This window comes from Anomaloglossus baeobatrachus, chromosome 4 (assembly GCF_048569485.1).
Source record: "Anomaloglossus baeobatrachus isolate aAnoBae1 chromosome 4, aAnoBae1.hap1, whole genome shotgun sequence".
In the NCBI taxonomy this organism is placed as follows: domain Eukaryota; kingdom Metazoa; phylum Chordata; class Amphibia; order Anura; family Aromobatidae; genus Anomaloglossus; species Anomaloglossus baeobatrachus.
This window is the reverse complement of record NC_134356.1, coordinates 78,993,025-79,020,611: the sequence shown is the minus strand read 5'-3', so window position 1 is coordinate 79,020,611 and position 27,587 is coordinate 78,993,025. Positions and strand designations below refer to the sequence as shown.

At 50.4% G+C, this 27,587-nt stretch overlaps 2 protein-coding genes across 4 annotated transcripts in view; one reads left to right on the top strand and one right to left on the bottom strand.

The window, feature by feature from the left end:
- The window catches only part of SLU7 (spliceosome associated SLU7), a 159,348-nt gene extending 137,934 nt beyond the window's left edge, over positions 1 to 21,414 (bottom strand). The window contains exons 1-3 of one of the 2 annotated variants that reach the window (XM_075344437.1): positions 21,351 to 21,414; positions 18,894 to 19,069; positions 18,409 to 18,562 (exon numbers count right to left, since the gene is read on the bottom strand). In XM_075344437.1, the coding sequence (XP_075200552.1) occupies positions 18,409 to 18,562; positions 18,894 to 19,057 (318 nt within the window). In that variant the 5' untranslated portion in view covers positions 19,058 to 19,069; positions 21,351 to 21,414. Of the gene's footprint in view, positions 1 to 18,408; positions 18,563 to 18,893; positions 19,070 to 21,178; positions 21,199 to 21,350 lie in introns of those variants that run through there. The other variant, XM_075344438.1, reaches the window with a different exon arrangement.
- A 5,623-nt stretch (positions 21,415 to 27,037) lies between these two features.
- The window catches only part of C1QTNF2 (C1q and TNF related 2), a 75,350-nt gene continuing 74,800 nt past the window's right edge, over positions 27,038 to 27,587 (top strand). The window contains exon 1 of one of the 2 annotated variants that reach the window (XM_075342258.1): positions 27,038 to 27,191. The gene's annotated coding sequence lies outside the window, so the exon portion shown is untranslated. Of the gene's footprint in view, positions 27,196 to 27,587 lie in introns of both variants that reach the window. The other variant, XM_075342257.1, reaches the window with a different exon arrangement.

The following is a 27,587-nucleotide window of genomic DNA, read 5'->3' as shown; positions in this document are numbered from 1 at the left end:
TCTGCGTAAAACCACGGAGTTGGCTGACGCCACCGCCGTACGGCTCGTAGAGTCTAGGACAGCATTAATCGCGTAAGACGCGAATGCAGACATTTGAGAGGTCAATGGTGCCACCTGCGGAGCAGATGTACGTGTGACCGTGTCGACCTGTGTAAGGCCAGCTGAAATAGCTTGGAGTGCCCATACGGCTGCGAATGCTGGCGCCAACGACGCTCCAATAGCTTCATAGATGGATTTTAACCAGAGCTCCATCTGTCTGTCAGTGGCATCTTTAAGTGCCGCCCCATCTTCCACTGCAACTAGAGATCTGGCTGCAAGCCTGGAGATTGGAGGGTCCACCTTGGGACACTGTGTCCAGCCCTTGACCACGTCAGGGGGAAAAGGATAGCGCGTATCTTTAAGCCGTTTGGAGAAACGCTTATCTGGATAAGCGTGATGTTTCTGGATTGCGTCTCTAAAGTCAGAGTGGTCCAGAAAAGTGCTTAATTTACGCTTGGGATACCTGAAATGGAATTTCTCCTGCTGTGAAGCTGCCTCCTCCGCAGGAGGAGCTGGTGGAGAAATATCTAACATCTTATTGATGGACGCTATAAGATCATTCACTATGGCGTCACCATCCGGGGTATCTAGATTGAGAGCGGCCCCAGTATCAGAATCCTGATCAGTTACATCCGCCTCATCACACAGAGAGTCGTCCCGCTGGGACCCTGACCAGTGTGATGAAGTTGAGGGTCGATCATAGCGAGCCCGCTTAGGTTGTCTGGGACTGTCGTCCGAGTCAGAGCCGTCACCCTGGGGTGCATGTGACACCCCCGGAGCTAGGAAGTGTTCCAGCTGAGGGGGACCAGGGGGCAATGAATCAACAGTGCCCATGGTCTGAGTTACTGGTCTAGACTGCAATGTTTCAAGAATTTTAGACATAGTCATAGACAATCTGTCAGCAAAAGCAGCAAACTCCGTCCCTGTCACCTGGACAGCATTCACAGGTGGTTCTCCCTGGGTCACCTCTAGCAGAGGCCCCGGCTGAGCAATTGCCACAGGGGCCGAGCACTGCACACAATGGGGGTCAGTGGAACCTGCCGGTAGAGTAGCCCCACATGCGGTACAAGCAGCATATAAAGTCCGTGCCTTGGCACTTTTGCTTTTTGCGGACGACATGCTGTTGTCTCCTTGAGAAATCTAAGGAGGGTATATAGCAGAAATCACCAGCGACCGTACAGTGTAAAGTATTGCCAGCACAAAATACAAAGTACACTATGGCACAAGTGGGGGAGAGCCCTTGAGGGCTGCTTACCGCCCGCTGAAAAGCGGGTGTGAGGTCGTAGAATCCCTTGTCTGGGTCTCCCAGCCTCCCCTCTGCAGCTCAGCGTGCAGGCAGGAATGGCTGCCGGCGTCCTGTGAAGAGGGGCGGACCGTGGGCGTGCCACAAACAAAAGTGCGGGAAACTGCGTCCCACTGTGCCTAGTGTAAGGGCTGGGGTATGTAAAACAGACTCCAGCTCTTAGCGCTGCTGGTCTGTACAGCGTCCCGCCCTCCTCCTGACTGGCAGGTCTGGGGGCGGGAACGATACGAACTAGGCCGCAAAAGCCGGGGACTGTAGTAATCTAGCGCGGCCGTCATATATGCACGGCCAGCGCGGAAGTCCCCGGCGCACCACAAATCCCAGCCGCGACGCAGTAAACACTGATCCCAGCGGCTGGATCGGCCGATCGTACTAAGTCTCCTCACTCAGCAGAGCTGTAGTGAGTAACGGCACAAGCGCAGCAGCGCTGTTTACCCCGGCGCACTAACACACCCAGCAATGCTGCAGTGTGCGTGCGATAAGCACGGGGACACGGAGTACCTTAATGAAGCAGGGTCCTGTCCCTGAGGAAACTCCGCTCCGTATCCAGCAGGTCCTCCAGGGGCTGTGGATGGAGCACGGTCTCAGTGCCCGGAGACCGGTAAAGTCCCACTTCACCCAGAGCCCTAATGGGGATGGGGAAGGAATCAGCATGTGGGCTCCAGCCTCCGTACCCGCAATGGGTACCTCAACCTTAACAAACACCGCCGACCGCAAGTGGGGTGAGAAGGGAGCATGCTGGGGGCCCCCGTATGGGCCCTCTTTTCTTCCATCCGACATAGTCAGCAGCTGCTGCTGACTAAACAGTGGAGCTATGCGTGGATGTCTGACCTCCTTCGCACAAAGCATAAAACTAAAACTGAGGAGCCCGTGATCCCACGGGGGGGTGTATAGCCAGAAGGGGAGGGGCCTTACACTTTTAAGTGTAATACTTTGTGTGGCCTCCGGAGGCAGTAGCTATACACCCAATTGTCTGGGTCTCCCAATTAGGAGCGACAAAGAAAAAAGCACAAACGTACCAGAATCACTGACGTGTGAAAGGGGCCTAAAGTCCGGCTGAACCTGTCAAACCGAACTTCCACAGGTCTGCTTATCTCTACTCAGGATGCAAAAAATAAGTAGTCACACAGCCTCAGATGCCAAAAAATGAAAATGTTACAGGTCTTGGAAACTTTGAGAAAAGCAACACTTTTTTTTATCATCACTTAAAATGTATTTAAAAAACAAAAAACATACGCTTGGTATCTATGTACTTGTTCTGCCCTGGAGAATCTTATCGCCAGATCAGTTTTACCCTATATTGAACATGATAAAAAAAAAATAAAAAAAAAAAAAACAGAAAAAACTATTGTGAAATTGCTTTTTTTTTTGCAATTTCATCACTCTTGGAATGAATTTGTTTCCAGTTTTCCAGTACACTATATGGTAAAACAAATGGTTCCTCCAAAAGTACAACTCGTCCCGCAAAGAAAAAAACCCTCATATGGCTATATTGACAGAAGAGAAGGAAATTTTGTTTACTTACCGTAAATTCCTTTTCTTCTAGCTCCTATTGGGAGACCCAGACAATTGGGTGTATAGCTTCTGCCTCCGAAGGCCACACTAAGTATTACACTTTAAAAAGTGTAACCCCTCCCCTCTGCCTATACACCCTCCCGTGCATCACGGGCTCATCAGTTTTGGTGCCAAAGCAGGAAGGAGGAAACTTATAAATTGGTCTAAGGTAAATTCAATCCGAAGGATGTTCGGAGAACTGAAACCATGACCCAAAGAAGGGAATTTTGTTACTTACCGTAAATTCCTTTTCTTCTAGCTCTTATTGGGAGACCCAGACGATTGGGTGTATAGCACTGCCTCCGGAGGCCACACAAAGCAATTACACTAAAAAGTGTAAGGCCCCTCCCCTTCTGGCTATACACCCCCAGTGGGATCACTGGCTCACCAGTTTTAGTGCAAAAGCAAGAAGGAGGAAAGCCAATAACTGGTTTAAACAAATTCACTCCGAGAAACATCGGAGAACTGAAAACCGTTCAACATGAACATCATGTGTACCCGCAAACAAACCAAAAATCCCGAAGGACAACAGGGCGGGTGCTGGGTCTCCCAATAAGAGCTAGAAGAAAAGGAATTTACGGTAAGTAACAAAATTCCCTTCTTCTTCGGCGCTCTATTGGGAGACCCAGACGATTGGGACGTCCAAAAGCGGTCCCTGGGTGGGTAAAGAAATACCTCATGTTAGAGCTGCAAGACAGCCCTCCCCTACGGGGAGGCAACTGCCGCCTGCAGGACTCTTCTACCTAGGCTGGCGTCCGCCGAAGCATAGGTATGCACCTGATAATGTTTGGTGAAAGTGTGCAGACTCGACCAGGTAGCTGCCTGGCACACCTGTTGAGCCGTAGCCTGGTGTCGCAATGCCCAGGACGCACCCACGGCTCTGGTAGAATGGGCCTTTAGCCCTGACGGAACCTGAAGCCCCGCAGAACGGTAGGCTTCAAGAATTGGTTCTTTGATCCATCGAGCCAGGGTGGCCTTAGAAGCCTGCGACCCCTTGCGCTTACCAGCGACAAGGACAAAGAGTGCATCCGAACGGCGCAGGGGCGCTGTGCGGGAAATGTAGATTCTGAGTGCTCTCACCAGATCTAACAAATGTAAATCCTTCTCATACCGATGAACTGCATGAGGACAAAACGAAGGCAAAGAGATATCCTGATTAAGATGAAAAGAGGATACCACCTTCGGGAGAAACTCCTGAATGGGGCGCAGCACTACCTTGTCCTGGTGGAAGACCAGGAAGGGAGCCTTGGATGACAGCGCTGCCAGCTCAGACACTCTCCGAAGAGATGTGATCGCTACCAGAAAAGCCACTTTCTGTGAAAGCCTAGAAAGTGAAACCTCCCTCAGAGGCTCGAAGGGCGGCTTCTGGAGGGCAACTAGTACCCTGTTCAGATCCCATGGATCTAACGGTCGCTTGTACGGGGGTACGATATGACAAACCCCCTGCAGGAACGTGCGCACCTTGGAAAGTCGTGCTAGACGCTTCTGAAAAAAGACAGATAGCGCCGAGACTTGCCCTTTAAGGGAGCCGAGCGACAAACCTTTTTCTAACCCAGATTGGAGGAAAGAAAGAAGGATAGGTAATGCAAATGGCCAGGGAGACACTCCCTGAGCAGAGCACCAGGATAAGAATATCCTCCACGTTCTGTGGTAGATCTTAGCAGACGTGGGCTTCCTAGCCTGTCTCATGGTGGCAACGACCCCTTGGGATAAGCCTGAAGACTCTAGGATCCAGGACTCAATGGCCACGCAGTCAGGTTGAGGGCCGCAGAATTCCGATGGAAAAACGGCCCTTGGGACAGTAAGTCTGGTCGGTCTGGCAGCGCCCACGGTTGGCCGACCGTGAGATGCCACAGATCCGGATACCACGCCATCCTCGGCCAGTCTGGAGCGACGAGTATGACGCGGCTGCAGTCGGATCTGATCTTGCGTAGCACTCTGGGCAAGAGTGCCAGAGGTGGAAACACATAAGGGAGCCGGAACTGCGACCAATCTTGCACTAGGGCGTCTGCTGCTAGAGCTCTTTGATCGCGAGACCGTGCCATGAAGGTTGGGACCTTGTTGTTGTGCCGAGACGCCATTAGATCGACGTCCGGCCTTCCCCATCGGCGACAGATTTCCTGAAACACGTCCGGGTGAAGGGACCATTCCCCTGCGTCCATGCCCTGGCGACTGAGGAAGTCTGCTTCCCAGTTTTCTACGCCGGGGATGTGAACTGCGGATATGGTGGAGGCCGTGGCTTCCACCCACATCATAATGCGCCGGACTTCCTGGAAGGCTTGCCGACTGCGAGTCCCGCCCTGGTGATTGATGTATGCCACCGCTGTGGAGTTGTCCGATTGAATTCGGATCTGCTTCCCTTCCAGCCACTGCTGGAAGGCTAGCAGGGCAAGAAACACCGCTCTGATTTCCAGAACATTGATCTGAAGGCTGGACTCCTGCTGAGTCCACGTACCCTGAGCCCTGTGGTGAAGAAACACTGCTCCCCACCCTGACAGACTCGCGTCTGTCGTGACCACCGCCCAGGACGGTGGTAGGAAGGATCTTCCCTGTGATAATGAGGTGGGAAGAAGCCACCACTGCAGAGAGTCCTTGGCCGTCTGGGAAAGGGAGACTTTCCTGTCCAGGGATTTTGACTTCCCGTCCCATTGGCGGAGAATGTCCCATTGAAGTGGACGCAGATGAAACTGCGCAAACGGAACCGCCTCCATTGCCGCCACCATCTTCCCGAGGAAGTGCATGAGGCGTCTTAAGGAGTGCGACTGACTCTGAAGGAGAGCCTGCACCCCCGTCTGTAGTGACCTCTGCTTGCTCAGCGGAAGCTTCACTATCGCTGAGAGAGTATGAAACTCCATGCCAAGATACGTTAGTGATTGGGTCGGTGACAGATTTGAAGTAAGGGATCACAGAGTGTCCGTGAGAGTGCAAGACTGCTACCACTGCTGCCATGATCTTGGTGAACACCCGGGGGGCTGTCGCCAGACCAAATGGCAGAGCCACGAACTGAAGATGTTCGTCTCCTATCACGAAGCGCAGAAAGCGTTGGTGCTCCGTAGCAATCGGCACGTGAAGATAAGCATCTTTGATGTCTATTGACGCTAGGAAATCTCCTTGGGACATTGAGGCAATGACTGAGCGGAGGGATTCCATCCGGAACCGCCTGGCGTTCACATGCTTGTTGAGCAGTTTTAGGTCCAGAACGGGACGGAAGGAGCCGTCCTTTTTTGGAACCACAAAGAGGTTGGAGTAAAATCCTCGGCCCCGTTCCAGAGGGGGGACAGGGATCACGACTCCTTCTGCTCTTAGAGAGTCCACCGCCTGCAGCAGGGCATCTGCTCGGTTGGGGTGTGGGGAGGTTCTGAAGAACCGAAGTGGAGGTCGAGAACTGAACTCGATTCTGTACCCGCGAGACAAAATGTCTGTTACCCACCGGTCCTTGACCTGTGACAGCCAAATGTCGCAAAAGCGGGAGAGCCTGCCACCGACCGAGGATGCGGAGGGAGGAGGCCGAAAGTCATGAGGTAGCCGCCTTGGAAGCGGTTCCTCCATTTGCTTTCCTGGGGCGTGAGTGAGCCCGCCAGGAATCTGAGCTCCCTTGTCCTTTCTGAGTCCCTTTGGACGAGGAGAATTGGGGCTTGCCCGAGCCTCGAAAGGACCGAAACCTCGACTGCCACTTTTTCTGTTGAGGTTTACTTGCTCTGGGCTGTGGTAAGGAAGAGTCCTTACCCTTGGACTGTTTTATGATTTCAGCCAATGGCTCACCAAACAGTCTGTCTCTAGATAATGGCAAGCTGGTTAAGCATTTTTTGGAACCAGCATCTGCTTTCCAGTCCTTTAACCATAAGATTCTGCGCAAAACCACAGAATTGGCGGCCGCCATAGAGGTACGGCTCGTAGACTCTAGGACAGCATTGATAGCATAGGTCGCAAACGCAGACATTTGCGAAGTTAGGGACGCCACCTGTGGCACTGCTGGATGCATGATAGCATCCACCTGTGCTAAACCCGCTGAAATAGCCTGTAGTGCCCACACGGCCGCGAATGCTGGAGCAAACGACGCGCCGATAGCTTCATAGACAGATTTCAACCAAAGGTCCATCTGTCTGTCATTGGCATCTTTAAGTGAAGCGCCATCTTCTACTGCGACTATGGATCTAGCCGCCAGCTTGGAAATTGGGGGATCCACCTTTGGGCATTGGGTCCAGCGTTTGGCCACTTCAGGGGGAAAAGGATAACGGGTATCCTTAGAACGTTTAGAGAAACGCTTGTCTGGATGAGCGTCGTGCTTTTGGATTGATTCTCTGAAGTCAGAGTGGTCCAAAAAAGCACTTAATTTACGCTTGGGATACAGGAAATGGAACTTCTCCTGCTGTGCAGCTGCCTCCTCTGCAGAAGGGGCTGGGGGAGAAATATCCAACAGCCTATTAATCGCCGATATAAGGTCATTAACCATGGCGTCACCATCAGGGGCATCCAGATTGAGAGGGGCCTCAGGATTAGACTCCCGATCACCGTCCTCAGTCTCATCACAGAGAGACTCTTCTCGCTGAGACCCTGAGCAGTGTGATGACGTCGAGGGTCTTTCCCAGCGAGCACGCTTAGGCTGCCTGGGACTGTCATCTGAGTCAGAGACTTCAGCCTGTGATGCTTGAGACCCCCTTGAAGTACGGATTAGTTCCAACTGAGGGGGACCAGTGAGCATAGCCACAGCAGTGTCCATAGTCTGAGGAACTGGCCTGGCCTGCAAGGTCTCCAGGATCCTTGTCATAGCCTCAGACATTTTATCAGCAAACACTGCAAAGTCTGTCCCCGTCACCGGGGCAGGGTTCACAGGCGTCTCTGCCTGGGCTACCACCACAATAGGCTCTGGCTGGCGAAGTGCCACTGGGACTGAACATTGCACACAATGTGAATCATTGGAGCCTGCTGGTAGATTAGCCCCACATGCAGTACAAACAGTGTACACAGCCCGTGCCTTGGCAGCCTTGCGTTTTGCGGATGACATGTTGCAGCGTCCTCAGAGCAGTACAGAGTGTCCAGCCAGAAGCGACCTTACAGTGCACTATATAAATATATATATATATATATCTGGTACCAATAAAGAAGTACACTAATATATCACTGAGGCACTAGTGGGGCCTGCACTACTGTGCAGCTTACCACCCGCTTAGGAGCGGTGTGTGGTCGCCAGAAATCCCTCTAGTCTGGGTCTCCCAGAGCCTGCTGCCTCCTTCCAGCCAGATCGCATGTGTAATGGCTGCCGGCGTCCTTGTGGAGAGGGGGGGCGGGCCCTGGGCGTACACCGACAAAGAGCGGGAAGTCTGCTTCCCCTTGTGCCTAGTGAGAGGGCTGGAGCATGTAAATAAGGCTCCAGCCCTCGGCGCAGCCATTGAGCAGCGTCTCTCCCCTACCCTGATTGACAGGGTGGGGGCGGGAACGAAGCGGCGCTAGGCCGCAGAAGCCGGGGGCTAAAGTTAAAAACGCCGCCGCCGTACAAGCGCGGTCGGCGCCAAGCCCCCGGCGCACTACAAGTCGCAGCTGCGCCGCCGCTCCAGGAGCGGTCGGCGCAGTAGTTCCCAACACACAATCGTCACTCAGCAAAGCTGCAGTGACCTAACCCCCAGCGTACAGCGCCACTGTCCCCGGCGCACTATAACGCTCAGCAAGCCCTGAGAGTGTCCGTGCCTGCCGGGGACACAGAGTACCTGAAGTTGCAGGGCCATGTCCCTGAAAGGCACTCCCGCTCCCAATCCAGCAGGTTCTATGGGTCTGTGGATGGAGCCCGGCCCCAGGGCTTGGGGGCCGGCAGGATCCCACTTCCACAGAGCCCCTCAGGGGGATGTGGAAGGAAAACAGCATGTGGGCTCCAGCCTCCGTACCAGCAATAGGTACCTCAACCTTACAAGCACCATCACGGGTGAGAAGGGAGCATGCTGGGGGCCCTATATGGGCCCTCTTTTCTTCCATCCGATAGAGCCAGCAGCTACTGCTGACTACAAACAGTGGAGCTATGCGTGGATGTCTGACCTCCTTCGCACAAAGCAGAAAACTGGTGAGCCAGTGATCCCACTGGGGGTGTATAGCCAGAAGGGGAGGGGCCTTACACTTTTTAGTGTAATTGCTTTGTGTGGCCTCCGGAGGCAGTGCTATACACCCAATCGTCTGGGTCTCCCAATAGAGCGCCGAAGAAAGAACAATTCAACATGAACAACATGTGTACACAAAAGAACAACAGCCCGAAGGGAACAGGGGCGGGTGCTGGGTCTCCCAATAGGAGCTAGAAGAAAAGGAATTTACGGTAAGTAAACAAAATTCCCTTCTTCTTTGTCGCTCCATTGGGAGACCCAGACAATTGGGATGTCCAAAAGCAATCCCTGGGTGGGTAAAAGAATACCTCGAGAAAAGGAGCCGAAAAACGGCCCCCTCTTACAGGTAGGCAACTGCCGCCTGAAGGAGTCGTCTACCTAGGCTGGCATCTGCCGAATCATCGGCATGCACCTGATAGTGTTTCGTGAAAGTGTGCAGACTCGACCACGTAGCTGCCTGACACACCTGCTGAGCCGTAGGCTGGTGCCGCAATGCCCAGGAAGCACCGACGGCTCTGGTAGAATGGGCTTTCAGCCCTGCAGGAATCGGAAGCCCAAAAGAACGGTAGGCTTCAAGAATCGGTTCCTTGATCCACCGAGCCAAGGTTGACTTGAAAGAAGGGAATTTTGTTTACTTACCGTAAATTCCTTTTCTTCTAGCTCCAATTGGGAGACCCAGACAATTGGGTGTATAGCTATGCCTCCGGAGGCCACACAAAGTATTACACTAAAAGTGTAAAGCCCCTCCCCTTCAGCCTATACACCCCCCGTACTGCTACGGGCTCATCAGTTTTGGTGCAAAAGCCAGAAGGAGGAAAAAATTATAAACTGGTTTAAAGTAAATTCAATCCGAAGGAATATCGGAGAACTGAAACCATTTAACATGAACAACATGTGTATACAAAAAACAGGGGCGGGTGCTGGGTCTCCCAATTGGAGCTAGAAGAAAAGGAATTTACGGTAAGTAAACAAAATTCCCTTCTTCTTTGTCGCTCCTAATTGGGAGACCCAGACAATTGGGACGTCCAAAAGCAGTCCCTGGGTGGGTAAATAATACCTCATAATAGAGCCGTAACGGCTCCGTCCTACAGGTGGGCAACTGCCGCCTGAAGGACTCGCCTACCTAGGCTGGCATCTGCCGAAGCATAGGTATGCATCTGATAGTGTTTCGTGAAAGTGTGCAGGCTCGACCAGGTAGCTGCCTGACACATCTGCTGAGCCGTAGCCTGGTGTCGCAAGGCCCAGGACGCTCCCACGGCCCTGGTAGAATGGGCCTTCAGTCCTGAGGGAACCGGAAGCCCCGAGGAACGGTAAGCTTCGAGAATTGGTTCCTTGATCCACCGAGCCAGGGTTGATTTGGAAGCTTGTGTCCCTTTACGCTGGCCAGCGACAAGGACAAAGAGAGCATCGGAGCGGCGCAGGGGCGCCGTACGAGAAATGTAGCGTCTGAGTGCTCTCACCAGATCTAACAAGTGCAAATCCTTTTCACATTGGTGAACTGGATGAGGACAAAACGAGGGTAAGGAGATGTCCTGATTGAGATGAAAAGTGGGCAAGGCAAATGGCCAGGGAGAAAACGCCTGAGCAGAGCACCACGACAGGAATATTTTCCACGTCCTGTGGTAGATCTTGGCGGACGTTGGTTTCCTAGCCTGTCTCATAGTGGCAATGACCTCTTGAGATAATCCTGAAGACGCTAGGATCCAGGACTCAATGGCCACACAGTCAGGTTGAGGGCCGCAGAATTCAGATGGAAAAACGGCCCTTGAGACAGCAAATCTGGTCGGTCTGGCAGTGCCCACGGTTGGCCGACCGTGAGATGCCACAGATCCGGGTACCACGACCTCCTCGGCCAGTCTGGAGCGACGAGGATGGCGCGGCGGCAGTCGGCCCTTATCTTGCGTAACACTCTGGGCAACAGAGCCAGAGGAAGAAACACATAAGGAAGCTGAAACTGCGACCAATCCTGAACTAAGGCGTCTGCCGCCAGAGCTCTGTGATCTTGAGATCGAGCCATGAATGTTGGGACCTTGTTGTTGTGCCGTGACGCCATTAGGTCGACGTCCGGCATCCCCCAGCGGCAACAGATCTCCTGAAACACGTCCGGGTGAAGGGACCATTCCCCTGCGTCCATGCCCTGGCGACTGAGAAAGTCTGCTTCCCAGTTTTCTACGCCCGGGATGTGAACTGCGGATATGGTGGATGCTGTGGCTTCCACCCACAGCAGAATCCTCCGGACTTCCTGGAAGGCTTGCCGACTGCGTGTCCCACCTTGGTGGTTGATGTAAGCCACCGCTGTGGAGTTGTCCGACTGAATTCGGATCTGCTTGCCTTCCAGCCACTGCTGGAACGCTTTTAGGGCAAGATACACTGCCCTGATCTCCAGAACATTGATCTGAAGTGAGGACTCTTGCTGAGTCCACGTACCCTGAGCCCTGTGGTGGAGAAAAACTGCTCCCCACCCTGACAGGCTCGCGTCCGTCGTGACCACCGCCCAGGATGGGGGTAGGAAGGATTTCCCTTTCGATAATGAGGTGGGAAGAAGCCACCACCGAAGGGAAGCTTTGGTTGCTTGAGAGAGGGAGACGTTCCTGTCTAGGGACGTCGGCCTCCTGTCCCACTTGCGTAGGATGTCCCATTGAAGAAGACGCAGGTGTTTGCTGCCACCATCTTCCCCAGGAAGTGCATGAGGTGCCTCAAGGGGTGTGACCGACCTTGAAGGAGAGATTGTACCCCTGTGTGTAGTGAACGCTGTTTGTCCAGCGGAAGCTTCACTATCGCTGGAAGAGTATGAAACTCCATGCCAAGATATGTCAGTGATTGGACCGGTGTCAGATTTGACTTTGGAAAATTGATGATCCACCCGAAACTCTGGAGAATCTCCAGAGTAACGTTGAGGCTGTGTTGGCATGCCTCTTGAGAGGGTGCCTTGACCAGCAGATCGTCTAAGTAAGGTATCACTGAGTGACCCTGAGAGTGGAGGACCGCAACTACTGTAGCCATGACCTTGGTGAAAACCCTTGGGTCTGTCGCCAGGCCGAACGGCAGTGCCGCGAACTGAAGGTGTTCGTCTCCTATGGCGAAGCGCAAGAAGCGCTGATGCTCTGGAGCAATTGGTACGTGGAGATAAGCATCCTTGATATCGATCGATGCTAGAAAATCTCCTTGGGACATTGAGGCGATGACGGAGCGGAGGGATTCCATCCGGAACCGCCTGGTCCTTACGTGTTTGTTGAGCAGTTTTAGGTCCAAAACAGGACAGAAGGACCCGTCCTTCTTTGGAACCACAAACAGGTTGGAGTAGAAACCGTGACCCTGTTGCTGAAGAGGAACCGGGACCACCACTCCTTCTGCCTTCAGAATGCCCACCGCCTGCAGAAGAGCCTCGGCTCGCTCGGGAGGCGGAGATGTTCTGAAGAATCGAGTCGGAGGACGAGAGCTGAACTCTATCCTGTAACCGTGAGACAAAATGTCTCTCACCCAACGGTCTTTTACTTGTGGCAGCCAGATGTCGCAAAAGCGGGAGAGCCTGCCACCGACCGAGGATGCGGTGTGAGGAGGCCGTAAGTCATGAGGAAGCCGTGATTTAGACCGCCATGCGTCGGCGTTCCTCTGATCCTTCTGAGGCCTTTTGGACGAGGAGAATTGTGACCTGCCCGCACCCCGAAAGGACCGAAACCTCGACTGTCCCCTCCTCTGTTGGGGTGTTTTTGGTTTGGCTTGGGGTAAGGATGTTTCCTTTCCCTTGGATTGTTTGATGATTTCATCCAATCTCTCACCAAACAAACGGTCGCCAGAAAATGGCAATCCAGTTAAGCACTTTTTGGAAGCCGAATCTGCCTTCCATTCCCGCAGCCACAAGGCCCTGCGTATTACCACCGAATTGGCGGCTGCAACCGCCGTACGGGTCGCAGAGTCCAGGACAGCATTAATAGCGTAGGACGCAAATGCCGACGTTTGAGAGGTTATGGACGCCACCTGCGGCGCAGACGTACGTGAGTGCGTCAATTTGCGCCTGACCAGCTGAGATAGCTTGGAGTGCCCATACGGCTGCGAATGCTGGAGCAAAAGACGCGCCGATAGCTTCATAGATGGATTTCAACCAGAGCTCCATCTGTCTGTCAGTGGCATCCTTGAGTGAAGCTCCATCTTCCACTGCAACTATGGATCTAGCCGCCAGTCTGGAGATTGGAGGATCCACCTTGGGACACTGAGTCCAGCCCTTGACCACGTCAGGGGGAAAGGGGTAACGTGTATCCTTAAGGCGCTTGGAAAAACGCTTATCTGGATAAGCTCGGTGTTTCTGGACTGCCTCTCTGAAGTCAGAGTGGTCCAGAAACATACTCTTTGTACGCTTGGGAAACCTGAAAACGGAATTTCTCCTGCTGAGAAGCTGACTCCTCCACTGGAGGAGCTGAGGGAGAAATATTCAACATTTCATTGATGGACGCAATAAGATCATTCACTATGGCGTCCCCATCAGGAGTATCAAGGTTGAGAGCGGCTTCAGGATTAGAATCCTGATCAGCTACCTCCGCTTCATCATACAGAGAGTCCTCTCGCTGAGACCCTGAACATTGTGATGATGTCGAGGGAATTTCATAGCGAGCTCGCTTAGTCGGTCTGGGGCTGCGGTCCGTGTCAGAGACCTCACCCTGGGATCCATGAGACACCCCGGGAAGACATTGCTGTTCCAACTGAGGGGAACCAGGGGACAATGATACCACAGTGCCCCTGGCTTGAGATGCCGGCCAGGACTGCAAGGCTTCTAATATCTTAGCCATAGTCTCAGAAAGTCTTTCAGTAAAAACTGCAAACTCCGTCCCTGTCACCTGGACAGTGTTAACAGGTGGTTCTCCCTGGGCCACCCCTAGCAGAGGCTCCGGCTGAGAAAGTGCCACAGGGGCCGAGCATTGCACCCAATGAGGGTCAGTGGAACCTGCCGGCAGTATAGCCGTACATGCTGCACAGGCAGCATAGTATGTTGTCTCCTCTGAGCAATACAGGAGGGTAAATAGCCACAAATCAACAGTGCACCCTACAGTGTAAAGTATAGACTATAATCATATAAACTATAAATACACTTCTGCACTAGTGGGGCCAGCACCACAGGTGCTGCTTACCGCCTGCGCAAAGCGTTTGTGTGGGCACCAGAATTCCTGCCTGGGTCTCTTTGAGCTTGTCTCTCCTCTCCAGCGTTAGCAGAGCTGAGAGGAATGGCTGCCAGCGTCCTGGGGAGAGGAGGGAGCCGTGGGCGTGACCCAGAAAAGTGCGGGAACTGGTGCCCCACTGTGCAGAGTGAGGGGGGTGGAGTATGCAAAGCATGCTCCAGCCCTCAGTGCTGCCGTCCTGCACAGCGTCCCGCCCTTCCCCTGACTGGCAGGGCTGGGGGCGGGAAAAGAATGAGACTAGGCCGCAGAAGCCGGGGACTATAGTTATAAGCGCGGCCGCCGTATAAGCGCGGTCGGCGCGGAAGTCCCCGGCGCACTAACAGTCCCAGCCGCGCCGCAGTGATAACCATGGCAGCGGCGGTCAGCGCGGCAGTCCCCCTACACAAATACACTCAGCGACGCTGAAGTGTATAGTGGCACAAATGCAGCCAGCGCTGCTGTCCCCGGTGCACTAACACACCCAGCAATGCTGGAGTGTTGCTGTGCGCGGTCCCCACGGGGACACAGAGTACCTCCAAGTCGCAGGGCCATGTCCCTGAACGATACTCGGCTCCTATCCAGCAGGGTCCTCAGGAGCTGTGGATGGAGCACGGTCTCCTGTGCCTGGAGACCGATGGGATCCCACTTCACCCAGAGCCCTAATTGAGGGATGGGGAAGGAAAGCAGCATGTGGGCTCCAGCCTCCGTACCCGCAATGGATACCTCAACCTTAACAACACCGCCGACACAGTGGGGTGAGAAGGGAGCATGCTGGGGGCCCTGTTATGGGCCCTCTTTTCTTCCATCCGACATAGTCAGCAGCTGCTGCTGACTAAGCTGTGGAGCTATGCGTGGATGTCTGACCTCCTTCGCACAAAGCATAAAAACTGATGAGCCCGTAGCAGTACGGGGGGTGTATAGGCTGAAGGGGAGGGGCTTTACACTTTTAGTGTAATACTTTGTGTGGCCTCCGGAGGCATAGCTATACACCCAATTGTCTGGGTCTCCCAATTAGGAGCGACAAAGAAAAGAGACGTTCTTGTCTAGGGACGTCGACCTCCTGTCCCATTTGTGGTGTCCGATAGAAGCGGACGCAGACGAAACTGCGCAAGGGAACTGCCTCTCTTGCTGCCACCATCTTCCTTAGAAAGTGCATGAGGCGCCTCAAGGGGTGTGACTGGGCCCGAAGGAGAGAGTGCACCCCTGTCTGTAGTGAACGCTGATTATGCAGGGGAAGCTTCACTATCACTGAGAGAGTATGAAACTCCATCCCGAGGTAAGTCAGTGATTGGGTCGGTGTCAGTTTTGACCTTAGAAATTTGATGATCCACCCGAACCCCTGGAGAGTCTCCAGAGGAATGGTCAGGTTGTGTTGACGTGCCACCCAGGATGGTGTCTTGACTAGAAGATCGTCTAGGTAAGTGATCACCGAGTGGCCCTGTGAGTGTAGGACCGCCACCACTGCTGCCATGACCTTGGTGAAGACCCGTGGGGCTGTTTCCATGCCGAAGGCAGTGCCCCGAACTGAAGGTGTTCGTCCCCGATGGCGAAACGCAGGAAACGTTGATGCTCTGGTGCAATCGGCACATGGAGATAGGCATCCCTGATGTCGATTGATGCTAGGAAGTCTCCTTGTGCCATCGAGGCGATGACAAGCGGAGAGATTCCATCCGGAACCGTCAGGTTCTCACATGTCTGTTGAGCAGTGTGAAGTCCAGAACGGGGCGGAATGATCCGTCCTTTCTTGGTACCACGAACAAGTTGGAGTAAAAACCGCGACTACGTTCTTGAAGGGGAACGGGTAACGCAACTCCTCCTGCCTTCAGAGTGTTCACCGCCTGAAAACGTGCATCAGCTCGCTCGGAGGGCGGAGATGTTGTGAAGAAACGAGTCGGAGGACGAGAACTGAGCTCTATCCTGTAACCGTGAGACAGAATGTCTCTCATCCAACGGTCTTGGACATGTGGAGACCGCTCCCCTGACCTGGACCGCCATGCAGAAGAGTTTCTCTGGCTCTTCTGTGGCCTGTTGGACGATGAGGATGGGGACCTAGCTGAGGGTGCTAAGGTCTCTTTGGTATGGGCTGGGTAAGCACGAGTCCATTCCCTTGGAATGCTCAATCGATTCATCCAATTGTGCGCCAAACAATCGGTCGCCAGAAAATGGCAAACCGGACAAGAGCTTCTTGGAAGCAGAGACTGCCTTCCATTCTCGTAGCCACATGGCCCTGCGGACTGCCACCGGATTGGCGGATGCTACCGCTGTACGGCAAGCCGAGTCCAGGACAGCATTCATGGCGTAGGATGAAAATACCGACGCCTGGGACGTCAAAGACGCTAATTGCGGAGCAGAGTATGACCGCATTAATCTCAGACAGAGCAGCTGAGATAGCCTGGAGTGCCCACACTGCTGCAAAGGCTGGAGCAACGGACGCTCCTATGGCTTCATAGATGGATTTCATTTATTAATGCGTTTAGTAAAACGCTTGTCCGGGAAAGCCCTGTGCTTCTGGACAGCATCTCTGAAGCATTGGGAGCCACGTCCGGACAGAGTCCTGGGCTGCGACCTCCGCCTCATCCTCTAGAGAGTCCTCAAGCTGAGACTTTTGATGAAGTCGGGGAAGATTCTAAGCAAGCCCGCTTAGCCGGTCTGGGACTGCAGTCCGTGCCGGAGTCCCCCACGTAATAACTAGAGGTCCCCCCAGGAGCACGCTGCGTCGCGGACCGAGCGGGGTCTGTGAGCGATCCCGCAGTGCCCGGGGCCTGTGTAAGGGGCAGGTCTGGGCTGCAAGCTTCTAGTATCTTAGCAGACCATATGTCCATAGACTGAGCCCTGGATTGTGAAAGTGACTCAGAGAGTCTTTCAGCAAAAGCTGCAAACTCTGTCCCTGCCGTCTGGACAGGGGACGCCGGCGGTTCTACCCGGGCCGAGTCCAACCAGTGCCCCAGGCTCCGGCTGAGCGAGTGCTCACAGTGATCACTGAGTATGTACCGCCGAACTGTGAAAATGCATACAATATTATATATATATATATATATATATATATATATATATATATATATATATATATATATATATATATATATATATATATATATATATATATACACACACATACACAGTTCAGCACTCTAGGTGGCCCAGCCCGATGGGAAGAAGCCACCTGGCTTACCGACCGCTCAAGCAGTGTGTGCTGCTTAAAAACATGGCTGTCGGCGTTTACAGGGGAGGAGGGGGCCGTTGGGCGTAACCCCAAAAGTGCGGGAATCTGGAGTCCCGGAGTGAAAAGTGAGGGGGCGGAGGACAGCCAAGTGTGCTCCAGCCCTCACTGTCGGCGTCAGACCGACCGTCCCGCCCTACCCCCTGACTGGCAGGGCCGGGGGCGGGAGTTTAAGGCACTAGACCGCAAAAGCCGGGGACTAAAGTTAAAACCGCGGCCGGCAAGCAGGCGCGGTCGGCGCGGTAGTCCCGGCGTCATACCAATCACTGCAGTCGCTGCAGCGTCTGAGGTCCAGGTGCTCTATGCACCGTCCCCAAGGGGACACAGAGTACCTGTAGATGCAGGGCCCTGTCCCTGATGATACTCAGTCTCCTGTCCGTCAGATTCCCTCAGGGGCTGCGGAGGGAGCCCGGTCCCAGTGCCTGGATGACCGGATAGGATCCCACTTCTCCCAGAGCCCCTAAGGGATGGGGAAGGAAAACGGCATGTGGCTCCTGCCTGTGTACCCGCAATGGGTACCTCAACCTTAACAACACCGCCGACTCAGTGGGGTGAGAAGGGAGCATGCCGGGGGCCCTGTGAGGGGCCCTCTTTTCTTCCATCCGATAAAATCAGCAGCTGCTGCCGACTAAAATGGGAGCATGAGTGCATGTGTGCCTCCTTCAACACAAAGCATAAAACTGATGAGCCCGTGATGCACGGGAGGGTGTATAGCAGAGGGGAGGGGTTACACTTTTTAAAGTGTAATACTTTGTGTGGCCTCCGGAGACAGAAGCTATACACCCAATTGTCTGGGTCTCCCAATGGAGCGACAAAGAAATAAAGTTATTGGAAGAAGGGGAGTAAGAACCAAGAAAGAAAAGAAAAAAAAAATGTCAAGGTCATGAAGGGGTTAACTGGTCTGGTGCTGATGCTGTTTTTAGTGTGAATCTACAATGTGCACATTCCAATAAGAATAAGGAAAACCATTACATGAACCAAGCATCTGACCAGCGCTGTACATAAACTGGAGAAGTAACAGACCCTTGCACACTACGCATGGTCTCCTGCGCTCACCTCTTTAACACCTTTCCTGTACCACTCTCCCATCTGTGTGAATTCTTTTTGCTTCTCATCTTGGGGTCGCTGATGCTTTAAAGTTGGTCTCTTGGATGGATCCACATACCATGGGACGGAAGAAATGTACTGAGGGATGTGCGGATTAATATCTCTGGAAAATAAACAAACATTTTCTATTTTCTGAAATGTAAAACGGAACGTAAATAAAGAGGTTGTCCACGACTTTAAAGTAAATCTGTCATGTCAAAAATCAGTCTGCAAATATGGGATTAATCTGCTTGTTAATAGCGGTGTAAAGCTGTGATGCGGCCACACTGAAGGCCCGGCTACTGGGAGGAAATTAACATTATTCCTCCTGGCAGCCTCTGGCTCTCAGTCGCGACAGGCCGCTTCTCTTTGCCTTCTGTGGGTTCCATTCATCTTTCTTTCAAGATTTATCTGTAGCCTGAACGGCAGACATCTGCTGCGCTAGTGACACTTACTTTCCTTCTTCATCCACCTCAGCTGGGGCGTTTCCCAATTTTCTCTGTTCTTCCAATTCCTTCTTCTTTCTCCAGTCTTCCCTGGTCATCTTTTTGGGCTCGTCCATACCAGAGGAGGAGTCTACTCCTCCCCCACCAGCAATGACGTCTGTGCTACTAGACATCTTTGAGTCGCGCTATAACAAACAAAAAAAGGCATGTTTCAGTAAAAAGATAAAATATAGGACAGGAAATTATGAATGGCATCTGCTCTAATCTGTCAGGAGGGGATATGTGGATAAATGTCAACTGTGAAGTCCATTTCTACACATTGGTTCTGTGCTGCAGGCTAAGGGCCGTTTCACACAGCCGGCATTTCGCCTGATTGCTGGATCCGGCACACTGCAGTACAGTGCAATACAGTACAATGCCATCGCGGCAAGCTGTCATGTGACCGAAGCATGTGACCGGAACTTGCCGAAATGCCATTGTACAGTATGACACTGTACTGGAGTGAGACGGATCCGGCAATCAGGCAAAATGCCGGATGTGTGAAACGGCCCTAAAACTGCAGTGCGCTGTAGTCGGCCCATACAATAACATTTGGACTGGTCGAGCTTTATGAGGCTCTGTAGAGGATTATGAAGAGAAGATAACACACTTAGGCTTGTGCTTTATGAGGCAAGACCTATATAAACCATAGGTAGATTGGTAGCAGCGGTGTTGGACCACTGCCCCATGTCATGTGTAACCCATCACGGCTTCTAACCAAACTGAGGCAGTCTCCCCCTATTTAGCCTGGATATACATATCAGGAGGGTCCCGCTGGGTAGGTATAAAAGAGAATACATTAAGGATGGGCAAATCTTACTCATCTGGATCAGCAAAAGGATCCGACTGGGGGTCATTAACCCCTTCATGTCCCAGCCAATTTCCATTTTTGTGTTGGTTTTTTTTCCTCCCCTACTTCCCAGACCAATAACATTTTATTTTTCTATCTCAATAGACGTATAAGGACTTGTTTTTTGCAGGACGAGTTGTATTTTAGAATGGCACCAATCATTTTTCCACATAGTGTACTGGAAAATGGGAAAAATATAATTCTAATGGCGGAGATATTGTAAAGAAAAATGCAATTCTGACATTGTTTTTTTGGGAATTGCTTTTACAGAATACATTATGTGTGAATAATGGCCTGGCAATAAAATTCTCCTCATCGGTACGATTGCGGGGAAACTAAACATGTCAAGTGTTTAAAGAAAAAAATTGCGCTGTGTTGCTATTCGCCGAGACCTGTAACATCTTATTTTTTGAACGGTGGAGCCGTGTGAACTGATTCTTTGCGGGACTAGACAACATTATTATTGATGCCATTTTGGGATTTATATGACTTTATGATCGCTTGTAACAGCAACCAAATTTTTATTTCTATTTATGATGTTTACTGATCTGATAGATATTTTTGTGAATGCAACGATATCACGTGGGTATTCTTTATTACGTTTATTTTAATGGGGCAAAAGGAAAGTGATTTTTTTTTTTCTTTTTACTTTTTTACCGTTTTTTGAAGCTGCAATCGCCTAACCCCTTGTGCTATATACAATAATGCCCCAGCATTGCTGCATACAGTGAAGATCCCAGTCTCCTTTGAAGCCCGGCCACAGTCAGTTTCTTCCGCAGACCCCGGCTGTCAGGGCCACTTATTGGTGACCTGCGCTCACATCACGGGTGCACAGATTGATGCATGGGAAGGTGCACCTCCTACTGGCACATGTTAAATGCCTCTGTCACAGTTTGACAGTGGCATTTAATAGGTTAAGAGTCAAGGAAGGGACTCCACTCACGATTGTTATAGGAAGCTCACACAACCATTAACTCTCGGGTATGGGGCGCGCTCACCCTGCTCCATGCACCTTCTTCCGACATGCGCCGTACATGTACTTCGGATATCGGTAAGGGGTTAAAGAGTAACGGTTGTTTTAACTCCCCCCACCCTTATAATGCAATAATAACAGCAATGGCAAAATCACAGACAGTGGTGACAGCTGCCTGCTGGACACAGGACTACTGGGGTGGACACAACAGAATAGAGCGAGGAGGGCGCTGGCGGGCAGAGGGCAAAGGTGGGCAAAGAATGGGAGACAAGTGCTGGAGCGTTCACCACCAACTCATCACCACAAGAGCTTACAGCATGGAGTGTAGAGAAAGGGACACAAGTCACTGACAGCAAGCACAGCTACTGAGAACTGAAGCACAAGGGTAATGCCGGCTGCAGCACTGCCCTCAGATATAGAGATATATCGCACCAGATTTAATATGCTGCATATTATCAGCCGAGATTATCGGGCGACCCATTACTTCACATATGTATGTGCCAGTTGCGCACAATTTGCCAATAACAGCAGAACACGGGCGACCGGAGCCCCCCGCCCCCGTCACACCCGCCCGTCACACCCGCCCGTCACAGCCGCCACTCACCGTTCCCTGAGTGTAAACACAACCTGAACAGGAACGAGTCAGAAACCGGAAGTGAACGTTTGATCCCGGAAGTGACGCAGGACAACAATGCTGAGGTCGCGTGACCAGGGGGCGGGGCTCCGGAGTTGATTCAGCTATTCACCCTTTGAGTTCTGTTGATACGGAGCAACTAGCAGTACATGCCGACAGCTGCTCCAGCAACCAATCCCATGCGTCTTTTTCAAGTGCGGTTTTTGCCGCTGATTTGCCGCAGTTTTTGCTGCAGAAAAGGTGCGGTTTTTGTTCAGAAAGTTCATGCAGTCCTTGCCCAGCAAAATCTATGAGAAATCCAAAATGCTGTGTGCACATTGCGTTTTTTTCCCTACAGATTATTCTGCAGAATTTCTGCAGCAAAAAGAAGAAGCAGGCACCTGCGGAAAAGAAGTGACATGCAGCTTCTATTTGCTGCAGAAATTCTGCAGCAAAATCTGTAGGGAAAAAAATGCAGTGTGCGCACAGCATTTTGGATTTCTCATAGATTTTGCTGGGGAAGGACTGCATGAACTTAATGAACAAAAAACGTGGGAAAAGTGCAGTGTGCACAGGGCCTAAAACAGCAACAAACCGCGGTAAAACCACATGCGGATTTCGGGTGCGTTTTTTGCTGCAGTTGCGGAATTCTGCCGGAGGGTGCGTATTTTGCTTAAAGGGAACCTGTCACCACTTTTTTGGCTATAAGCTGCGGCCACCACCATCGGGCTCTTATATACAGCATTCTAACATGCTGTATATAAGAGCCCAGGCCGCTGTGAGAACATAAAAAACACCTTATAATACTTACCTAATGGTCACGTGGTGGGCCTAATGGGTGCCTCCGTTGTCGGGTGCCGGCGCCGCCTCTTTCAGCCATCTTTGTGCTTCAACGTCATCCACACTCGCCGGCATTCAGATCCTGAGCAGGGCAGATCAAAGTATTGTAGTGCGCCTGCGCAGGGACTGGCGAGTGTGTATGACATAGGACGCGTCATGCACACAGGCTTCAGAAAGAGGACGAAGATGGCCAAAAGAGGCGGCGCCGGCACCGGAGAATGGAGACACCCATTAGGCCAACCACACAACTGTTAGGTGAGTATTATAAAGTGTTTTTTATGTTATACACAGCGGCCTGGGCTCTTATATACAGCATGTTAGAATGTGTATATAAGAGCCCGGTGGTGGTGGTGGCCGCAGCTTATAGGCCAAAAAAGTGGTGACAGGTTCCCTTTAAGAAACTCATCTACCCAGGCGCACAGACCCTTAAGGGTTTGTAATAAAATATGTAAACACGTCTTATAATAAGCTCCCTGTGTATTGCTGCATGTGCACCTGTTTCCTCTCCTGTTTTGCGCCTTTTTATTTGCACTTCATTCATCTCCATTTTAGCCTTTTTGATTGACTATTTTTTATGTGCGTTGGGGATTTTCTGTGTTTTTATATCCACCATTGTTGGTGTGATTTCGGATTTTCAGATGTGGCCAACTTTCCAAAAAGATGCACATACACCCCCGCTCCGCGCCTTCCCCCTGGAGGGATTTTCTGCATATCTGGAATTTCTGTGTAAAGTTGACGATAATTTTAGCAGAACATGCGACGTTTTCAGCTAAAAAGTTGCACAGAGGGATACGAAAGTAAAGAGCATTATTTATTTTGCACGGATTTCATGCCCCGCCTGCGCTGATTTAAGGAATTTGGTACAAAAAAAAGTAAAAGTGACAAAAAAAAAAATCACAAATGATGAATCGGTATCTAAATTACGTTACTTGTGCGCTGTGCTCGCCCTCTGGTGGATAAGTGTGGAAATACATCACATGTCTGCAGAACGCGGGTCCATCAGCTGTAGACTGGGGCGCTATTCGCAGTGGGGTCTTCTAGTACAGCGGAATCAAACAGGGGTGGTGTTACCAGCTGTACCCGCCATACTGTGCCCTCTGGGGAAGACAGCAGTGTGTCAGGAGCTGGGATACATGATGACCGTGATGTCCTGGCGACTCTTCCTCTGATTGCCATTAGTGGTCACCATCTTTGTGACCCTCTATATCTGCTGTGCCCTCTGCTTTGTAGAACCAGATAGAGTTTGGAATGAAACCGTTCATTTTAACATATAAAGTACTAATGGGAAAACAAACTAAGTCCCATTACTAAACTCTCCAATGCATCCTGAATGCAGCAGCCAGGTTCATATCCCTCTCCAACCGCTACACTGAGGCCGAGTAGAGTACAATATAAACTTATCACTCTCACACACAGAGCACTCCACATTCCCGCACCACCCTACATCTCCTCCCTCATCTCCGTCTATCACCCCACCCGTGCCCTCCGTTCCGCTAATGATCCGTTTTAATACTAGAGAGTGTTAGGTACCGACCCAATTTGGGTACACCTTGTTGCGGTGGGATGGCTTTACACTTTTTTGATCAAAAATAGTGTTTAGTAAGTACCTTATGTTTAATTTAATGTAGTATGCTTTTATTTAGTTACTGACAAGTACCCATCCATATTATTTTTCATCTTTGGTTAAAAATAGCAGCCTGCAGCCATCCAGGATTGTCGCATCCATTAGATGTGACGTTCCCAGGATTTTATCCAGCTCTTCCCGATTGGCCTGGTGCAGTGGGAATCGGGGTAATAAGGAATTAATAACAGCCCACAGCTGCCGCGAAGCCCTAAATTAGTGATGAGGAGGGTCTATGAGACCCCCCCATCAATGCTCTGTAAGTGAAAAGAAATAAACAAATACCGTCTTACACCTCTTTATTAACCCCCCCAAAACATCCAGGTCTGACGTGATCCACACGAGGTCCCACAACAACTCCAGCTCTGCTCCACAACGACTCCAGCTCTGCTCCACAACGACTCCAGCTCTGCTACATCTGAAGACACAGACTCGGTAAGTATAACGTGCTTCCTTGAGACTTATTTTCCTTATTTTTCCTTTTTTTTTTTATTTCCCAAGTTGCTGGATCCAGATCATTAGCTGGCGTTCCCTGAGAGCAATAGCAATTAATTCCCATTGGCCCACTGCAATTTAAAAGAAGAGCCTCCCTTTTCCGCTTGACATGCCCCCTTAAGAAGCAAGGCGAAACGTGCATTGGGGTGTACAGACATAGCAGCCTGCATCCACTCTAAGGTCTGAACACTTTTTTTTTTTTTTTTTTGCGTCTGGCCTCTTACTGTTATTTAAGATAAATTTATATTTTCATGATTCTTCTCTAAGCACCACCAATATAATTATGAGGTTGTATTCACTCCTATTCACTCCTATCCTTAATGTGGCAATGTTAATGTTTGCACTAATCATTCTATAGCTAATACCCTCATTATATACAAAAGTACTTTATACAGGGTTTTTTACCTTCTCCATACAATTGTTTTATCTATATTTGTGCCATATAAACAAGTTGCACCCTATATGCTTTAGCTATATTACAAACAGTTTGATAAGCTATTTCCTGTATATTAGAACTGTCCACTATATCGAATGCTGTTGAGTTTATAGCATTTTTCTATTTGATATGAAAGAGGGCAAACACATAGTAAACTCATGTCTATACAACAGGATTATACGGAATCTGTTAGCAGGTTTTTGCTATGTAAGCTGAGGACAGCATGATGTAAGGGTTAAAAAACAAAAAGCAACTGTGCCTCTCTTATTTGTGTGTGCTGTTATTTACTTAAACTTGTGGCTTTATTACGCTGTGATTAACATTGCAGAAATACAAATGCATGTGCAGAGAAGTCTGACACGCCCCCTGCTGTGACTGACACCTCACTGTCAGTGCTCAATCTCTATTGAGAGCCTAGGGTGGGTGGGGCAGCTCTCTCAGCTCAGCTACATGCTTAAGACTCAATTCTTTGATTGTGTGAGAATGGCTGCGCCCAGTAATCTGTGTGATACATCGTTGGATTCAGAATCTCCTTGCCTACATTATGTTGCCGTTAGATGAGGAGGCAATAACCTGGTGACAGATTCTCTTTAAAAAACTAACTACTTTAAAGGGAACCTGTCACCAGGTTTTTCCCATATAAAGTTAAGCCAGGACCTGTAAGCTCTTATATACAGCATTCTAGAATACTGTAAATAAGTGCCCAAGCCGATCTATATAATGTAAAAAAGACCTTATGTTATACTCATCTGCGGGGCGGTCCAGTCTGATGGGCATTGCTGGTCTTGATCCGGAGCCTCCTATCTTCTTGTGATCGCCGTCCTCCTTCCCTGCTTCATGTGGATGACACTTCCTACGTCATCCACACAGTTTCCTCCATTGCGCCTAGCTTTTATCATGTCTCCTACACACAGCGTACATAGAATTGAGTGAATCTTCCTCCCCTGTCTCTTTGCAGCATTTTCAGAAGAAGCAGCATGGAGGATATTATACATCACTATTCAGCAGTGTAGCTGTGAATCCAGCTTTGGAGTGAGTGAAATACCTTTGTGTCGCAGATAGATTTTTACAAACTTCACCGTCCATCATGCTGGTTTCAGGATCTGTTCAGACTACTGACTCTGACACCTCGCCCGATAACTTCTCTGGTGTCTGTGATCAATGCAGGCAGACTACTCATCGACCTGCAGAGTGGTAGTTAAGCAGGCTAGCAAGAGTTAATCTCTGCTAGTCTGCTTGTTAGCCTCCTTTGTTGACATGTTATGAAGGAGCCAATTACATCTGCTCCCCTCATATATATGCTGGGTAGATCCTTCCTTCTATGCCAGCTATAGTTTATCTTAGTCTGGATCACAACACCTCACCAAACCAGCTATCTGGTGATTTTAGTACTTGTTGCTAAGTGCAGTTGTGGAGTTAACTCTTGTTGCATTTTGTTGCTACCTTCCTGCTCTTGCTTTTCTCCTGAGTCTCTCATTGTCTATTCCTGTGTGTGTGCAGTTTGCCAGAGTTTTGGTTTTCCCTTGGCTGTCTTGTGTCTCTCGTTCTTACTTCTGCCCCTTCCTTTCCTGGTGGGAGAGGGGAATCAGATTAGATCTGGTCAGGAGCATAGCCAGACACAGGACTCAGACATCTCCACCACCAGGATTATTCCTGAGGTTAGGGAAAACCTAGAGTTCTCTAGCATGAGGGACAGCATAGGAGCCCGTCCCTTGTTATCTTACAGTCACATTGTGGTGCTATGAGAAAGCAGCAGCACACATCTTTGTGTCTGTCTCTTTTTTTTTCATTCTGCATCACCCTCTTCTGTCTCCTTCCCCTCTCTATAGACTTCAATAGGCAGCTATCATCTGCTCATTATTGTTGTTTTTCAGAGTGAATTAGTTTACGAAGCAGAAGAGGCTCATAAGTGGAGAAAGAATCTGATGTTTCTTATAACCTATATTACAAGGTTTCACACATTTGATCATTCTATAGATTTCTAAAGTGAAAGAATAGTGACCATTTAATGGAAAAAAAAATCCCAAACCTTGAGCTCAAGTTATTCCTAAATATATCATAGTAATAATGAAAATGATTGAAAGTTATAGGGAAAGCGAATGTGGACTGCTCGGACTGTTATATTGTGCCGGGATGTACGTACATGTGTCCTGTAGTACTGAAGGGGTCAGTATACTCCCCAAACATCTGTTTAGAAGTCTGATTTCCTTTGTGACGTAACGTTTAAAGAGAGCACAAAGCCAATGACAACATTAGAAAAATATGTTTGGCAAAAGCAAATGAAAAAGTTCAGACTGAAGGGAAGCTGAGGGAATGTGAGCAGGCGAGACGGACTGTACCCAAGACAGCCCGACAGTGCCAGACAATGAAGGATATATCACCAAGTGCATGAGCGAGCGACACTGAAAGCCATCAGCTGCTCGCCGGACTCCGGCCCTGTGTATGTAAGTATTTGTATACGGAGATTGGGAAGGCAGGAAACAGTCAGCGCTGTATTGTGATTTGTGTATTAGTGGAACATTCTCTCTGTGGGTGTAACTGGGACTATAAAGGGAAACTGTAGTCACATCAAATTCTAAAGATTGTGTATATATATTATAGATCCACTGATTTTCGTGCAATCATAGCCAGGCTGGGTCAGATACAGGAGACTGAAGGGATTCTCAGCTCACAGACAATTACTGATGCCATCATAGATCTATCTATCTATCCATCTATCTATCTGTCAATCTATCCCTCTATCTATCCCTCTTTCTATCCCTTTATCTATCTATCCCTTTATCTATCTATCTATCTCTTTATCTATCCCTTTATCTATCTATCTATCCCTCTATCT